General features: G+C 41.1%; 1 protein-coding gene across 1 annotated transcript in view; it reads left to right on the top strand.

The window, feature by feature from the left end:
- LOC308307447 (titin-like) overlaps window positions 1–20,623 on the top strand; it is a gene marked incomplete at both ends in the record, with an annotated part of 241,805 nt that overhangs the window by 98,796 nt on the left and 122,386 nt on the right. The window contains 17 exons of the mRNA XM_080752712.1: window positions 5,584–5,707; window positions 6,324–6,389; window positions 7,564–7,608; window positions 8,542–10,152; window positions 10,706–10,762; window positions 11,495–11,890; window positions 12,381–12,659; window positions 13,227–13,496; window positions 14,058–14,197; window positions 14,780–14,906; window positions 15,845–16,111; window positions 16,381–16,647; window positions 17,066–17,329; window positions 18,273–18,412; window positions 19,054–19,180; window positions 19,458–19,724; window positions 19,847–20,110. Of these exons, the coding sequence (XP_080608838.1) occupies window positions 5,584–5,707; window positions 6,324–6,389; window positions 7,564–7,608; window positions 8,542–10,152; window positions 10,706–10,762; window positions 11,495–11,890; window positions 12,381–12,659; window positions 13,227–13,496; window positions 14,058–14,197; window positions 14,780–14,906; window positions 15,845–16,111; window positions 16,381–16,647; window positions 17,066–17,329; window positions 18,273–18,412; window positions 19,054–19,180; window positions 19,458–19,724; window positions 19,847–20,110 (4,711 nt within the window). The remainder of the gene's footprint in view (window positions 1–5,583; window positions 5,708–6,323; window positions 6,390–7,563; window positions 7,609–8,541; window positions 10,153–10,705; window positions 10,763–11,494; window positions 11,891–12,380; window positions 12,660–13,226; window positions 13,497–14,057; window positions 14,198–14,779; window positions 14,907–15,844; window positions 16,112–16,380; window positions 16,648–17,065; window positions 17,330–18,272; window positions 18,413–19,053; window positions 19,181–19,457; window positions 19,725–19,846; window positions 20,111–20,623) is intronic.

A 20,623-nucleotide genomic window follows, 5' to 3' on the forward strand; every position in this document is an offset into this window, starting at 1 on the left:
GAGAAACAAATAACTACAGAGCATAAAACTACAAAACTTAAACCACAAGTTAGAGAAGAATCTTTTGCCAGGAAGATTGACTCTCCAACAAAGGACATTATAGATGAGAGGAATGATAGTGTCTCTATAAAGCGTTCATCAGACATAACAGAGGTTCCTAAACCAGGTATTCGAAGCAGGGAAGCTGAGAGTAAATTAATGTCACACAAAACAAAACTCATTGAAACAGAGGAAAAAGATTCAATTACTCCAGTATCAGAGGTCACCGAAAGAGATTCAGTTGGTGCTGAAATCAGAGAGAGTTTAACCATAACGGCTTCAGATGCAGTTGTGACCGCACCAAAATCTAAGGGATTATCAACAGATAAATATTCTCCAGAGCAGAAGCAGAAGCTTCATAAAGGTGAAAATATTACTATCGAGGATGAACAGTCAAAGTTAATCACAGTTCAAGACAAATCTACCAAAGTTACTCCCATCAAAGACAAGGATCTAAGACGGGAACAACTTGAAAGGAAGGCTTTAGTTACAGCTGAAGCAGAGGAAACATGTATTGAATCTTTGATAGAAGAATACCCTTCAGAAAAATATGAAAGAAGCAAAGAGGTCATCAGAGATACTGCCACAAAAGAGAACATTAGCTCAGAAGGTATTTCACCAAAGAAAGAATTATCTTCAAGACAGAGACAACAGAAGTTAACAAAAACTGAAGGGATTACTGCTGAAGAAGTCAACTTAAAGGCAGTTAAAGACAAACACACTAAAGAAATTAAAACAAGACAAGAGGAAAATGAAAGAAAAGCTTCAGAGGAAGTTGTGACAGCACCAAAAGCTAAAGAATTATCATTGGAACAATATACTCCAGAGAGAAAGCAGAAGCTAGACAAAGGTGACGATAATATTACTATTGAACCCATCCAACCAAAATTGGTCTCCATAAAAGACAAAAAAGACAATGTTTCCCCAATTAAAGTTACAAAAACCAAACAGGAACAAATTGAAAGACACATCTCAGTGACACCTGAAACAGAACTAATGTATACAGTCTCTTTAGTAAAGCAAGATGCTCCAGAAGAATATGACAGGAGTGAGGAAATTGTTAGAGACAGAACAACAGGGAAAGATGAAATAAAGTCAGAAGATATTTCTCCTAAAGACAGAAGACAGAAGTTAACAAAAACTGCAGAAGCAGTTGTGACAGCACCAAAAGCTAAAGAATTAGCATTGAAACAATATACTCCAGAGAGAAAGCAGAAGCTAGACAAAGGTGAAGATATTACTATTGAACCCACCCAACCAAAATTGGTCTCAATAAAAGACAAAACAGACAATGTTTCCCCAATTAAAGTTACAAAAAACAAACTGGAAAAAATTGAAAGAAAGATCTCAGTGACACCTGAAACAGAACTAATGTCTACAGACTCTTTAGTAAAGCATGATGCTCCAGAAAAAGATGACAGGAGTGAGGAAATTGTTAGAGACAGAACAACAGAGAAAGATGAAATAAAGTCAGAAGATATTTCTCCTAAAGACAGAAGACAGAAGTTAACAAAAACTGAAGGGATTACTTCTGAAGAAGTCAACTTAAAGGCAGTTAAAGACAAACACACTAAAGAAATTAAAACAAGACAAGAGGAAAATGAAAGACAAGCTTCAGAGGCAGTTGTGACAGCACCAAAAGCTAAAGAATTATCTTTGGAACAATATACTCCAGAGAAAAAGCAGAAGCTAGACAAAGGTGACGATAATATTACTATTGAACCCACCCAACCAAAATTGGTCTCAATAAAAGACAAAACAGACAATGTTTCCCCAATTAAAGTTACAAAAACCAAACAGGAACAAATTGAAAGAAAAATCTCAGTGACACCTGAAACAGAACTAATGTACACAGACTCTTTAGTAAAGCACGATGCTCCAGAAAAAGATGACAGGAGTGAGGAAATTGTTAGAGACAGAACCACAGGGAAAGATGAAATAAAGCCAGAAGATATTTCTCCCAAAGACAGAAGACAGAAGTTAACAAAAACTGAAGGGATTACTTCTGAAGAAGTCAAATTAAAGGCAGTTAAAGATAAACACACTAAAGAAATTAAAACAAGACAAGAGGAAAATGAAAGACAAGCTTCAGAGGCAGTTGTGACAGCACCAAAAGCTAAAGAATTATCATTGGAACAATATACTCCAGAGAGAAAGCAGAAGCTAGACAAAGGTGACGATAATATTACTATTGAACTCACCCAACCAAAATTGGTCTCAATAAAAGACAAAACAGACAATGTTTCCCCAATTAAAGTTACACAAACCAAACCGGAACAAATTGAAAGAAAAATCTCAGTGACACCTGAAACAAAACTAATGCATACAGGCTCTTTAGTAAAGCAAGATGCTCGAGAAAAATATGACAGAACTGAGGAAATTGTTAGAGACAGAACCACGGGGAAAGATGAAATAAAGTCAGAAGACATTTCTCCTAAAGACAGAAGACAGAAGTTAACTGAAACTAAAGAAGTCGGCATTGGGAACGAACAGTCAAAGGTAGTTAAAGTTGAAGACAAATATGTCAAAGTTAAGGTGGATTTAATCCAGTCCAAGGTAGTTTCAATTAGACATGAATATGGCAGTGTTACACCTCTTGAAGGGACAGAAAGGAGAGAGGAGAATATTAAAAGCAAGGTTACTGAGGTACCTATGCTAGACACTGCACATGAAAAAACATGTATTGTACAAAAAGGAGATTTCATAGATATCCAACAAAAATATACTACTCCTGAAAATCAGTGGCCTATTGCTTCAACAACTGCAGCCTGTGAGTCAGAAAAGGCTTCTTTACAGATGAAAGAATCCCTAAAAGAAAGAAAACAGAGCTTAGCTGAAAGTAAAGAAATACATGTTGAAGATGACAAGTCAACGGTAGCAGCAAATGAAGACAAAACTGAAAGAATGCCTAATGTGAGCAATCTGACCGAGGTAACACATAAAGAATCTTTGATTGCAGGGGATAGAGCAGAATGTCCTACAACTGAGGAAATAAAGCCAGACGACCTTTCCGCAGACACGGTTGAGACCTTAAAAACAAAGAAAGTATCTAAAGTTAAAGCCAGGGAAGCTGAGGCTATCCAATCTAAAGTGGTAAAAGTTAGACATGAATTTGGCAGTGTTACTCCTATTGAATTAATTCATACAAGGCAAGAAGATGCTGAAAGAAAGGTCTCAGGATCATCTGCATTGGAGCTTGCATATGAAGAATCACAGCTAGTGAGATATGGAGATGATGTATTAGATATTCGACAAAGCTTTACCACACCAGATAATCGTGTCAAAGGCCTTGGATCAAGGCAAGAGAAACTGTATAAATCAGAGGATGTATCTCCAATGGAAGGAGATTCTGTGAAGGAAAGTGAGCAGAAAACTGAAGAGATAGAGGGGGAAGAAATTAAATCAAAGGTATTGACACTTAAAGCTAAAACTGACAAAGTTACTCCCATTCAAGATATTAAAACAACGCAGGAACAAGTCGTTAGAAAAGCTTTGGTAGCACCTGTGATGGATGTAACCTCAAAAGAATCATTAATCGGACATAGTGCTGAAGAGAGAGCAGTAAAATTTGCTACAGTTGAGACTGAAGTGGAGAAAACACAGTCACAAACTGTCCTGTTTAAAGATAACATTAAAAAGGTTATTCCCACCTTGATAACAACGGACACTTATGAAAAATCCCTAGTGGAGCAAGCTGTGGATGTAGTGTCAGACACCCCAGATTTTTCTAGTATACCTGGAGATGTTAGACAGAGGCTAACCACTGCAGAGGATGTCAAGGTCGAGGGCAATTCAAAGGCACCTACAACCTTAAAACAGAGAGGACAGAGCACAGATAACACAGAACAGATGACAACTGAAGCTATCCAGTCTAATATAGTTACGCTTAAAGACCAATTTGACAAAACTATTTCTATTGATGGGACTAAACAAAAGCTCGAACAAATCAAAATTAAGTCAACAGGGACCACTTTACCAGAGACTAGATCTGAACAGGAACAAGTCGTTAGAAAAGCTTTGGTAGCACCTGTGATGGATGTAACCTCAAAAGAATCATTAATCGGACATAGTGCTGAAGAGAGAGCAGTAAAGTTTGCTACAGTTGAGATTGAAGTGGAGAAAACACAGTCACAAACTGTCCTGTTTAAAGATAACACTAAAAAGGTTATTCCCACCTCGATAACAACAGACACTTATGAAAAATCCCTAATGGAGCAAGCTGTGGATGTAGTGTCAGACACCCCAGATTTTTCTAGTAGACCTGGAGATGTTAGACAGAGGCTAACCACTGCAGAGGATGTCAAGGTCGAGGGCAATTCAAAGGCACCTACAACCTTAAAACAGAGAGGACAGAGTGCAGTTAACACAGAACAGATGACAACTGAAGCTATCCAGTCTAATATAGTTACACTTAAAGACCAATTTGACAAAACTATTTCTATTGATGGGACTAAACAAAAGCTCAAACAAATCAAAATTAAGTCCACAGGGACCACTTTACCAGAGACTAGATCTGAACAGGTTGATGTTTCAGAGAAACATATTGTCCAGTTGAAGGTAAAAGATGAAACTGCCAGAGATAGTCCTACTGAAGGAGTGAAATCAGGACAAGAACACATTAAAAGAAAGGCCTCAGCAGCACCAATAATAGAGGTAACCTCTAAAGAATCAATTTTATCAGAACATCTTGTAGAGAGGAGACAACAAATAGCTACAGCTGAGGACATAACACTTAAAGGAGAAACAGTTACAGACAAATCAGCTAAATGTAAAGAAATTGAAAGACAAGCTTCACTGATAGCTGTGACGTCACCAGAGACGCCTCCTGTATGCGAAGACAGGGGCATAGAGAGCATAACCACAACAGAAGGAATTCCAGAGGAAGATAGTTCAACTGTAACTCAAAAGCAAAGAGAAGAGATAACAACTGAAGCTATGCAGTCTAAATTAGTTACACTAAAAGAACAGTTTGCTAAAGTTATTCCAGTAGAAGAGACTAAACCAAAGTTGGAACAAATTAAAAGTCGTCAGCTAAAAACAGAAGAAATTCATGTTCAAGACCAGTTGGAATTTATCAATGTTAAAGACAAACACGATAGAATTTCAACAACTGAGATGAAAACAAGGCAAGAAAAGCTTGAAAGAAAGGCTGATGTTGCGCCTCTGATGGAGGCAATATCTGAAGAGTCTCTGATAGCAAAAGATTCTTTACTGAGAGAACAGAAGGTTGAGGATATTACACTCAAAGGCAAATTTACTAAAGTAATCCCTACAGAAGGTCAGGAATCCCCTTCACTGAAGTTAACTGAAGCAGCCAAAGTGATTTCAATGGGTGGTGTTATTGATGAGAAACCAGGGAAAGACCTCTCAACTAGAGGTAACTCAGTAACAGATATCAGAAGCAAGCCAAAAGATTTGGAGAAAACAATTGAATCAGGCACTTCAGAAATATATCCAGAACAATGCAGAATATTGGGATCAGAAACGGAAGAAACTCGTCTAGAAACTGCTGCTGACGAACACTCCAGACATGTACATCCTCAGAGAATTGATGCCAAGCATGAAAAGGAGAAAGAAACTCTTATATTCAAGGACATTGTAGAAAGAAAGGTACTCCCCTTGGAACCAGAGGAGTGGAAGATGGTCTCCCTCAAAGCATCTTCCAGAGGTACACAGGTGAAAATGTTATGTGTCACCAAGCACGTGTCATCAGAGCACAAAACATTGTTCACCACGTCTTCCTCCGTGTCATCTCAGGAACCGTTCTGTTTCACTCCTCTTCCTCATCATTTTGTCATTTCAAGAGTTACCGTATCATATCACTCATTTTGTTCGGGGCACAAACAATCTTCTTGCTCGCTGTGAAGCGCATTCATAGTGAAGTCATGCTCCCGAATGTGACAGTCTCTTCCTTTCATGTTTTTTGTTGGTCGATGTCTGAGCCATCTCACCTGAATATGGGTTCGTATTATTAGTTGGAGTCATATCGTTTGTGTTTCGGTGTCAATACGTCCATCTTGGTCCATTGCCTTGGACAAATCTGATTATGGTATTCTTAAATGTTATCAAGATGTAAGATGTGGGCTGCCACAGGTGGTTACAAAGAAGACAACAGAAGAAAGAGTAGCCTATAGCAGGAAGATACCCATACTCCACCTCCAAATGTGTGTGTTGACTGCATGTATGTTCTATGTCATGATGTGTGTTTTCTTGTGTATACGTCAGTGTTCACCCCATCTGTCTTATGTGATTCTGACTGCGTGTGGTTTTGTTCTAAGTTCCAGTGCAGGAGCTGGAGTCTCCCCCACAAGCTAGAGAGGCACTGCTAAAGACTGCCAGTCCCAAAGCAGGTATTCATCATCATCTTTTGATGGGTTTCACCTTTTCTATGTGCTATCTTTTAAAAAGGCATTCGGAACTGAATGTCAATCTTGCAAATTAAAATCTTTAATACTGTTCTGAAGCTACTCAAGATGCCATTCAAGCAACTGAAGATATCAAACCATCTGTGACCAGAGTGCAAGGACAGAAAGATGCTGAGAGAAAAGATGCCAAGACAGGTACAAACCTGACGTTTATAGCCAAACAACTAACCTCTTTGTGAACATCCCAAAAACGTATCCAACAACTACACATTAGATATTACACCGGTACATTTGTTTGTGGCACTTGGATGAATGTGGTACGTGAAGCGAGCACATCACAGGCTTTGGTAAAGGTTGTGAAAGAAACCAAAATGCTGAAGTCGGTGATGAAACTAAGAAAGTGGACAGATAGATAGATGTACTGTATATAACAAAGGCTACTCTTCCCTGACTTGGGGATGTATTCTTTATGTGGCATACACTTCACTTCAGTCTGGTCTTTTTATACTTGAAGTGGTCAGGCCTGTGTTGAAGGCCGAAGAACCAAGCAAGAAGGCTGAAGACAGAGACCAAGATGTAATAATAGAGGAACTAGCTACAGAGACAGGTAGAGGCAGTGGAGGAAATCTTTTTTGACATTTGCAGGTTCTTGTCATTCATGCCATGTTGTTGAGCTTCTGTTTATTGTCACTGTGAATGTTGGCAACGCATCATGTCAGTTTTGTATTCTTCATCTAGTGTAGCGTTTTCTTTGTCATGTCATGCTACAGTATCTTAGCTGGGTGACTTGTCCCAGCTGTCTATTCATGTTGTCTGTCCTACTAATTCACTCGACTTTTAATGAAAGCAGTCAGAGCATGCAATTGTTCTCCTGATGATAACTTGATATAACGGTTTAATAACAGTTAACCATTTTGTATTTATTTTCTGATTGGTTGTGATTTGAAGCTGCACTTTAAGGTAAAATCCAATGCCAATCTGCAGGGTCATCATTCTACAGAATGTGAATCACATTCATACTCTGTTGATACTCTCAACTCTTAATGTTCAATGACAGTCTTAGTTTCTGTAAGATCTTTCCATTTTTGTATCACTGAAATGATTCATCTGCTGATTAAATGTCTAATGAATGATTCTGTGGACTCTACCTCTGTACTAGATGAAACCAAGGGACCAGTGCAAACACCAGGGGGCGTCAAGAAAGGTAGGAGCGTTATAATATCCATTAATATTATTATTACATTGCTGGCTCATCACATATTCAACACGTTACACAACAAGAGTAAAAGAGAGTAAAATATAAGAACTAGATGTCCACTTAGCATGCACACACACACACACACACACACACACACACACACACACACACACACACACACACACACACACACACACACACACTCACACACACACACACACACACACACACACACACACACACACACACACACACACACACACACACATTTGTTTACAGAGGTGTCAGTGTCTATCTGGTGTCTGTTTGTACGTATGTTTTGTTTTGTTTGTTTTATACTGCATGATTAAAACACCCTCTAGGGTTTGAACCTTTATTTATTTTTACATTGTGGCTCTATGGGAGTCAAGTCTGTCTGTGTGTGCGTCCATCTTTCTTTCTGTCTGTCTGTCTGTCTGTCTGTCTGTCTGTCTGTCTGTCTGTCTGTCTGTCTGTCTGTGTCTGTCTGTCTGTCTGTCTGTCTGTCTGTCTGTCTGTCTGTCTGTCTGTCTGTCTGTCTGTCTGTCTGTCTGTCTGTCTGTCTGTCTGTCTGTCTGTCTGTCTGTCTGTCTGTCTGTCTGTCTGCATGTCTGTATGTCCAGAGTTAATCTTGTGTATACTGCCAATAGGCCACATTTTATATAATGTATATGTTTCAAATGTTCAACTTTAATTTGTTAATGGGGCTCAAATCTTGCCCACATTTGGAGTCATACATAATAAGATATGTCATAGATGACTGCCACATGAAGCCACACCATTCTTATGTGAATGGCATAATTCGATGTTTATATAAATATCTTATGTATGTACATAAGGTATATCTAATGTTATTGAACCTGAATTGTTATACATGTTCTCTTCATGTTATGAGTAACATGAACACCTTTGCTGCCTTAGAAATGCTTCTGCCCAAAAAAGGTAAACTTCAAGTGGAAGTGGATGGGTCATTTGTTATTCCGACTTTGAAGAAGACACCAAGGATCGTTAAAGAACTGGAAGGGGAAGAGGAAGCCATCAAACTGAAAAAGGTTCCATCAGTTCCATTTAAAGAGATCGAAGAAGAAGGAAAACCTCAGAAAGTTACCACGACCACAGTGTTTGATGTTGAAGAGATGGTGCGTGAGGAAGCCATTGAGTTGTCAATAGGCTCCAGGATATCTGTAGAGGAGCGGGCACCTAGGGAGAAAACCCCTCTGGAGAGAAAGCCACAGATTAAAACAGCTAAAGAAGTGGAACCAAAAGATTCACCCAAAGATGCATGGAGCCCTCGGAAGGTCACCCCTAAAGATGCCAAACCAGATGATAAGATTTCTCTGAAGAAAACTCCCAGGACTCCAAAGGAGGAGGAACAGTCACCACCAACTGAAGGATTGAAAAAAGTTAAGAAACTGCCTTCAGATGAAGCGGAACAAGAACTTGTTAAACTAAAGCCATTTGACAGACCTCTAAAATTAACAGAGGAGTTGGAGAAAGAAAAGAAAGAGAGACCAGACAGAGACACTTTGCCCTACCCAAAGGGGGAGAGATCCCCCAGGGAAGAGGAGCCTAAGGAACCTCATAAGAAACCTGATCAAGTTCCGGAAGAGAAAATGGAATCAGCAGCCAAGGTGCTAAAACCAGGAGATAAAAAGAAAACTCCAGAGAAAGAACCAGAAGAAGACAAAGCACCAACCAAAGTAAAAAGGATCCCAACACAGGAGCATGAGATGGATGGCATCAAACTGAAGCCCTTCGCCAGACCATCCAAAGACGCAGAAGAGCCAGAGAAGAAGAAAACACCAGAGGAGAAAGACAGGAAGCCCATTGATGATAGACGACTCAGTCGAAGTCCCAGAGATGAAGTTCCAAGAGAACAAGAACCTGAAGCCCGTCTGAAGAAGAGTGAAACACCTGAAGCTCCTGAAAAGAAGCCTGAGAAGGTGAAAGAGGCTGAGCCTACTCCGGTGCAGAAGTTGGTGTCTCCTAAATTGGCTCCTATTAAGAAAGAAAAGAGTCCTGAGGAGACCAAGCCACTTCAGCTGAAGAAGGGGGTTACTCCAAAGGAGAAAAAAGAGAAAGAGGAAGTGGCGTTGAAACCCTTTGAACAAAAGGTACAACTGAAAAAGACTCCATCTCCCAAGACTGAGAAGCCTAAACCTAAAGAACTGGAGTCTGTTCCAATGGAGAGGAAGCGAACTCCTAAAGCAGTTTCTCCTAAAGACTCCATCAAATCAGTTTCTCCTAGAGATTCCATCGAAGCAGTGACTCTGAAAAAGACCCCTAGGAAAGTTTCTCCAGAGGAAGAGAAGGCAGCAGAGCCACAGAAGAAGCCCATGGTGAAGGAGGTGTCTCCGGGAGCTGTGCGAATGGAGAAAGTCCCCACCCAGCAGGAGGAGGAGGTGGAAGAGGAGGAGTTTGAGGTAGAGCAGGAAGAGGAAGAGGCCTGGGGATGGGAGATGGTTCCTTCTGAGGACTGGGAAGGTGAACTAGAGGAGGATGCCCTGGAGGCTCCAGGGGTGGCCAGGAGAGGTGAGACAAGATGGCTGCCTCAACTCATTGGGGTGACGGCTGAAAAACTCCCTCATCCCCTCAATAACCTCAACTCATCTCCATCCTTAATGCCTCCCATCTATATAAATGTTGACCGCCAGCATTTGTTCACATGCGATTTTTATCTGTTTGTTTGTCGACGTCAAATATAATTTCATATTTCATCAGTTGTCAGCCAGTCTTTGTCAAACTCATCATCATCATCATCATCATCATGTGTCTTATCATCTTTGTCATGTCATGTCATGTCATGTCATGTCATGTCATATCCATCCATCCATCCATCCAAGTCTTTTTGTCATTTCAAAATCACTGTATTTGTCATTTGTTTCCATCGTATTCCTGTGAATGTGTTGTGTTCTGTGTTTTCTGTATTGTACCTCTGTCCTCCATTCATCATTATCACCATCACACCCATTATGTCACGTTATAATCTCCTGGAGTGGACGTTAAATGTTCCCCTGGTTGTAAGACATTAACATTAGTCTATGCAGTATTATGGCTGTTACTCATTGAATGTGTTTCTGAACAGAGGGACAACCAGCTGAAGGTGCAGCTGCTGGACCTGCTTTCGGTAGAGGATTGAAAGGTAAGACAGAATTCCCCAAAATTAAACGTTTCCAATAGCATTGGGTATTTGCTATTTCCTCATTTGATGTACAACAAAACGGGGAGGCACGAAACCCATGGCCAAGTTATTTTGTTTGTTTTCCTGTTCAAGTTAAAAACTACAGAAGGATAATAACATGGAGGGCGAGAAAGCAACACAGCTAAAATTTATCAAATTCATTTTGGTTGTGTTAGACTTCCAGTGTGCCCTGTGCCATGGGTGTACAGTATTAATGCTTGCACATTTGCACACCTAAATCACACCCATTATACTTTTGATCAGCTGCAGCTGTGTTACATTGTTTATCACAATGTAAAAGGTCAGACTTATGCAGCCTGCCATATTTGTACTCTTCTGTAGTTTTTAGCCTGATTCCATGGATTTATGAATAATTGTACTAGCTAACCCCTTGACCCTCGCAAGAATAGCCATTCTGCAAGCTCTGCAAAACATTTGAAAGAATTGATGATGAATTGTGTGGCCTGTTTTGGCTATAGTACATTATTTACTTTTGATTATTGACAATTCATTAGTTATTAGTCATTAGTTATGAAGCTTAAAATGTAAATAGAAATGTATTTTTGATTTCTATGTTCCAATGTTCAATGCAAAAAAAACACAAATCGTATTCGTACAACAATTAATTAAACATGGTAATTAATCGCTAAAAACATAATGGATCGTGACCCCTACCTTGTACTTGTGTTTCAGCCAAACCAACGCCATCCCCCGGTGAAGGTAGAGGCAGGGGGCTGAAGCCTGGAGGAAAAGGCCCGACGCCACCAGAGGATCCTTTCGGAGGCTTCAAACTAAAAGCCGTTCCACTGAAATTCATCAAGAAGATCTCAGACATTGTGTTGTCCGAGTCCGAGTCTCTCGGCTCTGCCGCCATGTTCGAGTGTGAAGTCTCTCCATCCACCGCCGTGACTAAATGGCAGAAGGACGGCAGCAACCTCCGTGAAGACCCCAAGCACAAATTCACCTCAGATGGTAAAGACCGCAAGCTGGCCGTCGTTGACGTCCAGCTGGTTGACCAAGGGGAGTACACGTGTATCGCCACAAATGCCGGCAAGGAAATTCAATGCACAGCCAAATTGATCGTTCAAGGTATTTAAACTCTTATTAGTCCTAACATTTGTTAACCACTTGAAGCCAAGCAACAAATCGTTAGCACATTGTAACATTACATCGGCTTGTTATCAGCAAATATATTGAGTGTGATGTGGAAATAGAAAATACTCTAGTATAGAGACCTACTTCAGGTCTACTTTTGTACTCACAAGTTCTTGTTGATATTTGTCATTGTTTCAATATTTATAAAACCCACACACAGGCTTAACTTAACAATAACTTTTCACTTTCACTCTCAAAATGTTTCAGATATGGTGAAAATAGACACTCTTTTGAGCTTATAGATGTCCTATTTTCCCTAGATTTGCGCAAACACTCTTGTAAGGCGAAGTAGGGCAGTCATTTTCTAAAAAGAAAATATTGGCATTGAGAGTTGATGCATTGAAATATGGACATACAGCTAGGTTTCTGCCGAACAGAAATAATATCAGTTTGTTCACCGCGTAATCGAATGTTTCTGCAACAGAACTGCCCGTGGTATGGGTTAAGGAACTGCCAGAGGAGCAGTCAACCATCAAGGGTCAGAACATCTACCTGACCTGTGAGCTGAACAAAGAGAGAGACGTGATCTGGAAGAGGGACGGACACTTCCTGGTCAAGAGGGACGGCAAGTGCTCGATCAACGTGATCGGCATGCAGCACACCGTGACCATCAATAACACCAATGAGAGGGATGCAGGCGTCTACACATGTGAGGTGGACGGACAGGAAACCATCATGACTAAGTGTCAAATCAAAATCATTGGTAAGGAGTAGGTAGCATGGTAGACTTAAAAAAATGCCCAAATTATTCATTTTTTAACAATGTGTCGCATTGCAATGCATTGTTAGCTTGTAGCATTCTTTTTAATAGCCGAATTACAAAATAAGGTTAAAGTGGTTTAACCCATTTAGACCTGAAAAAAACGTCTTCTAGATCCTAACAGTTTTCTGAAAGAAAAAAAAAAAGATTTCTCTGTCAGTGGTTCTCAAACTTTTTCATATCAAGGATCCCCTAGAATTATATGTATTTGATCAAGGATTTGCAAACATTTTCAGGATTTTTCAAAAATAGCAGATCTACAAGCTCGCAGCGGAGCACACGGTGCCGCACTGTGAGCTTGTATATCTGCTATTTTTTTGATAATTCAAGCATGAAATAATGGTTAAAGTGGTGACACAGGACTGCTGTGCAGGGCTGTTCCAGCAGGGGGCACATCAGGACACCTTTTGGTCCCCGGACAAACTTTGAAGAACCACTGTTTTAAAAGGTTGGTAGGCAAAGGCCTGACATGCACAGCTGACTGAGTAACATATACCGTACCTTCTGCAGAAATCATCCACGACTGGCTGTCTAAGCCCTTGAAGGACCAGCATGTGAAGCCCAAAAACGCAGCCGTGTTCAAATGTGAACTGGTCAAGGACACCGAAGGTATCAAGTGGTTGAAAGGAGAGAGTGAGATCACTCCATCCGATAAGATAGAGATAAAGAAGGACGGCAAAGAGTTGACTCTGACCATCAAGAACTGCCAACCGGAAGATGTGGCCGACTACACCTTGGAGGTGGAGGGACGCCCCTACACCGCCAAACTGACTCTAGGAGGTTTATCCATCTATCTCTTTATCTGTCTGTCTGTCTGTCTGTCTGTCTGTCTGTCTGTCTGTCTGTCTGTCTGTCTGTCTGTCTGTCTGTGTGATGCAGTGGTTCTCAACCTTTTCAGTCCACTACCCCCAACATAACCATGTTTTAACTGGGGACCCCCCCTCCATGCCCAAAATAACCATGTTTTAACTTTTTTAAATAGCCGATCTACATGCTCACAACGCTGCGAGGCGTTGTGAGCATGTAGGTCGGCTATTTTCACAATTTCTGCCTATAATATTTGACAATTTGGCCAATGTTTAATTTGTCATTTTAGAGGTATTAAAAAGTCCTTAAATTGTCACTTTAGAAATGTGCAGATACCCTCTATAAACTTAAACTTTATGTTGGTTAGTTTACTGTTAGTGTTGAGTGAGAAAAACAATGTTGCATATTAAGTTAATCATCTGAGGACCCCCCCAAAATAATTTGGGGAGCCCCCTGGGACCCCCCTGGGTGGGTTGAGAACCACCGGTGTAATGTAATCTAATGTTTGGCTACTAACAAAACCTATTTCTCCAGAGCGTGAGGCAGAGGTGCTGAAGCCTCTGGCCAGCATGGAAGTGACAGAGAAGGAGGATGTTACGTTTGAGACGGAGATCTCAGAGGACGATATTCCAGGGGAATGGAAGCTCAAAGGAGAGGTTCTGACCCGATCTCCGGTGAGACTTATCAGACTTTATGTGGAACGATGTTGCATCAGTCTTTTTTTTTTATATAGTCTAATAATGCCCAGCTCTTTACACACTACACAGTACATTTGGAATACAGGACTACCACTTGTAACAGAGTATATCGACATTGCTTACATTTACTTTGTGTGTGTGTGTGTGTGTGGGGGGGGGGGGGGGGGGGGGGGGGGGGGCTACACATGGTGTATTATTTCAGTTTACAACATTTGTCAATATTGTTTACATTTTAATTGTTTGTTTTGCTCTGGTAATCCACTATAAATCCACCCCTCCAGTGGGATCAAGGTCCTGCTTTTTGTGATCAAACTGATCCCAATTCGATGTTTTGGTTTTGAAATACCTGTTTTGAAGATTTGATCCAGATTAAAGCTATCTCCGCTTGTATTTTATTTTTATTTTTATATATTTTTTGATTAGGTTAGATTAGGCTGTTTTCAAATCTTGCATTTGAGATTGTCCAGTGGTGCTGCAATGCTTAATCTTCAGATTTCTCAGTCAGCGCTACTGTACTGCAGAATTGTGAGTGAATCTTTGGCATGTGATCCTCAACAGACGTGTGAGATCCAGATGGAGGGCACCATGCGTAGACTGACACTGAAGGTCGTTCAGATGGACCAGGCTGGAGAAGTGACGTACCAGGCTCTGAACGCCCAGACCAACGCCATGCTCACCGTCAAAGGTAAACTGAGTGAAAGTGTCCGCTGCAGCGCTGCGATGGAGCACCTCCGCGTCCTTCGCGGAGTTAGGTGAAATAAAGACATAAGGTTCCGTGGACAGACATTTTCAATAAAGTTCTGAGTGCGGACCGTATTGCTTTATTTGTAATAGGTGGTTAATCTGCGTGGGTGTTTGATTCCTTTTGTATCCTATTTAAAATGAAGCTTCAATTGTGCTTCGAGACTCGTCACAGCACCGGAAGACAGAAGAAAAGGCTCTCTCCTCGACACTCAACATTGGTGTCCTGTGTTCCTACTGTCTGTTTATCATTCATACTGTCTGTCTGGTATGTGTTCATTTGACATTGTCTGTCTATTGTATGCAATATGTTTCATACTGTCTGTCTATTCATTGTATGTAATATGTTTCATACTGTCTGTCTGTCTGTCTGTCTGTCTGTCTGTCTGTCTGTCTGTCTGTCTATTCATTGTATGTAATATGTTTCATACTGTCTTTCTATTCATTGTATGTAATATGTTTCATATTGTCTGTCTATTCATTGTATGTAATATGTTTCATGTCTGTCTACTGTATGTTTATATGTTTCATACTGTCTGTCTACTGTATGTTTATATGTTTGACGTTGACCTGTCTGTGTTGTGTCACTCAAGAGCTGAAGAACATAGACTAATGTGTTGCAGTGCCAACATGGTGTTGTGCGCTTGTACAAGTGGTCAGTTCATTGGGTTGAATGGTTCCTGTACGGTACGCAATGACAATGAGACACTCTGCCGAGCAGTGTTTTGGTTTTGTTGTTTCTACACAGTCTTGTGTTGTGGTTGTGTTGTTGCTGTATTGGTGTTGTGTTGTGTAGTTTTTTGCTGTGTTGGGGTTGTGTTGGTGTTGCGTTTTACCGCTGTCGTGTTGAACAGAATCCTAACCCTCATTCACACCTCCCAGAAATCGAGCTGGACTTCGTTGTCCCTCTGAAGGACGTGAGTGTCCCTGAAAAGAAACAGGCTAAGTTCGAATGCCACATCAATAGAGACGTGTCAAAGGTCATGTGGTACAGAGGTGATGACATCATCACCCCGGATCAAAAGTATGACATCATCGATGATGGAAAGAAACACATGCTCATCATAAACTGCTGTGAGTTTGACGATGAGGACCAGTACTCTATTGAGGTTTTGGGCCAAACCTCCACAGCTAGACTCACAGTGGAGGGTAAGTGTTAGAGGACTGTGCTACCAGTTCTAACCAGTGGGGGAAGAAGTACACTGATTTCATTTCTTTTTATAAAAAGAAAAATCACTAACATTTTTTATATATAACTATGAACATATGATATATAACTATGAAAAATAGAAAAAAAGTTGTAAGTACATGTACTTAGTTTCCACCACTGGTTCTGACTTCTGCCATTGTTTAATTGAGCCAGTCGCCACCTTTTAGAAACCTAACTCCTATGAATATGCCCTACTAATATTCCATAGGTATAAGGCTCAAATTTATATCGCCCATCAAGGACCAGACTGTGAAAGAAGGCAAAACGGCTCGCTTTGAGCTAGAGCTGTCACATGACAACGTGCCGGTCACATGGTACAGGAATGATGTTAAAGTGCACCCCAGCAGAACGGTGCTCACGCGCGTCGACGGCAAGAAACACACGCTAGAAATGAGGGAGGTGACCCTCGATGACACCTGCCAGGTCAAGGCAGAGGCCAAAGGAATTCCGTCCATGGCCAACCTGACGGTCATAGGTAACCACGACTGTCTTGTGTGCTCATCTCTCCATCACGTTCAGCTGCACAACCGCCTCCACTGAGCACACCCCATTGTTTGTTTGTTTGTTTGTTTGTTTGTTTGTCTGCGTTCATCCTCCTGGTATCCATGTTTGTCGTAGTGTTCATTTACTTTCGCTATCATGTGTATGTTGTGTATTTTCTCATCCGTCCATTCATGTTGTGTACACAGTGTATATACATGTGATACAGTAACAACACTTGAGAAGTTCACGGTTCCCTGGCGATGAGATTGAATTTCTCCCCATCCTGCCCCATCCTTCCCTAATCATCCTAATAACTGACAGTTTGACACCGATGTTGATATTGTTGAGACGATACAGTACATGTCATGCACTGCATATTGGGAATGACGTGGTGCCCTTCCCCCTTCCAGAGGGTGACGCGTACTTCACAGTTAAGCTGCAGGATTACACTGCAGTGGAGAAAGACCAGGTCGTTCTAGACTGTGAGCTCAGCAGGGAGGTGGACGTTTTGTGGTACCACGACGAGGCCGAGATCAAAGCCTCTAAGATCTTGTCCATCAAAGCTGAAGGCAAACGCAGGATCCTCACCATCAAAAAGGTTGAGGACGAAGACAAGGGACAATATGTGTGTGACTGTGGAACGGACAAGACAACCGCGACGCTGAACATCGAAGGTAATGCAACAGCTGATTTGAGATTCATCTGTTTCATCGAGATAATCTCGCCCATGGCTGCCGCCGAGTGTGTTAAGAGATTACCACTCAAACCTCCTCCTTACCAGCCTCCTCTTCATCTCACCTCCACCTCCTCCTAATCACCTCCCTTGCACCCTTTCTTCATAGTGGTTTTCTGCTCACGTCTTCATCACAACTTTTCCCAACATGGTAGAAATGCTACAAGAGCTCTCCAACTTCACCATGGAGGTTTCTCAAAATCAGTGAAGCTGTGAGGGAGCCTGTGGTGTGAGTTTGACCCCGGACCAGTGTCTAATTGGGCTTAGATCAACAGCAGCTAGAGATCTTGTAGTGTCCTTCTACCCTGTCCGGGGACCATCCTGTTTTCTGTCTTTTTTTTTCTTTTTTTTGCGTGTCATTAGTATGCTGACATGTTTCTTCAGAGTTGTTTGTGATTCTCCCATCACACACAGAGCCACTCCAGTTTGAAGAAACATTTGAGCCCACTGACTGGTTCTTCATTGCTATTTGAAGAACTTGGCCAATAGAACCCAGTAGTTCCATATAGAACCGTCAACAAAGGGATTCCATGTGAACCTTGAATGCAAACTGAGAAGCATTTGGTTTAATGTGGTTCCTTAAAATAGATCCTCAGAGAATGTTTTACAGCAACTCAAAAAGAGATTCTGTATAACACACAAAGAGGTTCTATATAAAACCCAAAGAGGTTCTATATAACACCTAAAGACGTTCTATGCAAGCATACTTTTGTCCCCTTTCAGTTTTTTTGTGTGATTTATCTGGGTTCTTACCCCGTTGTGTGTTTGTCCTGTATGTCTCTATATGCAACGTCGCCTATGTGTGTTTTTTTTTTTTTAATCATTGTGTGGATTTGTTTTATGTGGTTCGTTAATTTGAATGTGTCCCCTCTCCTAAACGTCAGCTCGTGACATCAAGGTGGTTCGGCCAATGTATGGTGTTGAGGTGTTTGAAGGCGAGACGGCTCGCTTTGAAGTGGAGATCTCTGAGGACGATATCCATGGACAGTGGAAACTGAATGGAGAAGTCCTCAGTCCGTCAGCTGTATGTTCTACAAAAAATACACTGATAATAACCGCAATCATCTTTTAGCTTCAGTTCACTTTCAACTCAACCACAAATCTGAGATGGTTGTCTTCTTCAAACGGTTGAGAAACACTTAAGGAATGTGTTATACTCCCAGTGGTGGAAGAAGTAGATGTTTTAAATACCCCCAAAAATGTATTGGCATCAAAATATAATTACAAAGTTTCACACAAATAAAACATCCAAAATGTGTCAAACTTTTTCAAAAATAGCTGATCTACAAACTCACATGTCACAATGCAACCCATTGTCATTATGTAGATCGGCTATTTTTCAATACCGACATATCTAATTAGGGCTAGTAGTGGAGTAAAGAGTACAATATTTGCCACTGAGACGTAGTGGATAAAGTATAATAAAGTATTGAAAAATGGAAATACCTCAAAGTGCCTTAAAATGTAACTTTATGTACAGTAGTTGACTAAATATACTTAATTAATACCTAGCCTTATGTACAGTACATTACCCATTCCCATTGCGCTTTATTCAGCGTTTAATTTGATTTGGTTTGATTGAAAGTGGACTGAACACGTTCCCGCTGTAATCGCGCTGTGATTCCTCACGTTTCCTTGAACATTTTTGCTGGCTGCCGTCTACAGGATGTTGACATTGTGGAGGATGGACCAAAGCACACTCTGATATTTTACAACTGTAAAGTCCCTCTGACAGGAGAGTTGACATTCACTGCTGCCAACGCCAAGTGCTCTGCTAACCTCAAAGTGAAGGGTGAGATTTCACTTCATGAGTGTCTTACGAGCAGAAAACTGCACTCTTTTTATGTACAGTATTTATCTCCGTTCTTCTCTTATTGAGTTTTAGAAGTCTGCCTTTTTTATTTTGCTTTCTGCTTTACAAAACACAACAGTGATGAACGTAGGGTAATGACTGTTGCATTTTGAAAAGTATGAAGGCGCTCTTCTTTTAGCCTTGCAGGCTTCCTTGCAGTACGTCAGTGGCCCTCAACGTGCAGTGTGATGCTAACTGTATTTCTCTGAATTAACAGAACCTCCCGTTCAGTTTGTTACACCGCTCCACGACGTGTATGTATACGAAAAGGATGAAGCGCGTTTTGAGTGTGAAGTTTCCAGAGAAGCCAAAAGCTTCCGTTGGCTTAAGGGAACTCAGGAACTGGCAAGCGATGAGAAGCATGAGCTGCTTGTGGAGGGTAAAAGACACTCTCTGCTGATCCAAGCAGCTAGATATGAAGATGAAGGAAAATACTCATTTGAGGCTGAAGGCGACAGAACAGCTGGCAAACTGATCATTCAAGGTGAGCAAAGAAGACCTTCTGCTTCAATGCTCTTGATGAAATAAATATGGAAAGGTACCTTCGAAAACAGTGTCAATCACCTGTACCACATCATTATTATTAATATTTTAATTTGTGGTCAGGAATCCGCCTGGAGTTCCTCAGGCCGATTAAAGACGTCACTGTGAAGGAGCGCGAGACGGCTGAGTTCAGTGTCGAACTGTCACATAAGGTGCCAGTTGTCTGGTACAAGAATGACGCACGCCTGCACCCCACTAAGGTTGTCCACATGTCAGACCAAGGAAAGGTCCACACTCTGGCCTTCAAGGAGGTGACCATGGATGACACCTCCTTGATCAAAGTGGAAGCCATGGGGAAGGCCTCAGAGGCAATGCTCACTGTCATTGGTTAGTCACACGATCTTTAACTGCCGTTGAAGGAATTGTTTGATCAACCACTTAAATCCTATACACTTAGTTGACCGGAGTCCCACAGGGCTCTATACTACGCACTCTCCTGTTTTCGCTCTACAGTAAATAGCTTAGCTGTCGGGTGGAAGTGGAAGTGGTGGAAAAACTGCCACTGTTCCAATGAATCCAATGTAGTTATTTTGTCAAACACAGGCTTCTGTTAATATTTTTCATTGGATCAATATTTAAAACTCAAGAGAACAGACCTTCATGAAGTGCTTTCATGTTCACCTTCAAAATGTTTTGAAAGTAGCCAATCTACAAGCTCATAACACGCTGTGATGCAACGCACAGGAGCTTGTAGGTCGGCTATTTGCTCTACTTTGGCATGTCACCCTTGGGCATTAATGTATGGGCGGGAAATGGGGAATATGGGGGAAGTTGAAACATGGATATTCAGGGTTTCTGTCTGACAGCAGCGATATTTTCACTGAGAATAATATGAACTAA

The sequence above is a fragment of the Nannobrachium achirus genome (assembly GCF_963921795.1).
Source record: "Nannobrachium achirus genome assembly, chromosome: 22".
In the NCBI taxonomy this organism is placed as follows: Eukaryota; Metazoa; Chordata; class Actinopteri; order Myctophiformes; family Myctophidae; genus Nannobrachium; species Nannobrachium achirus.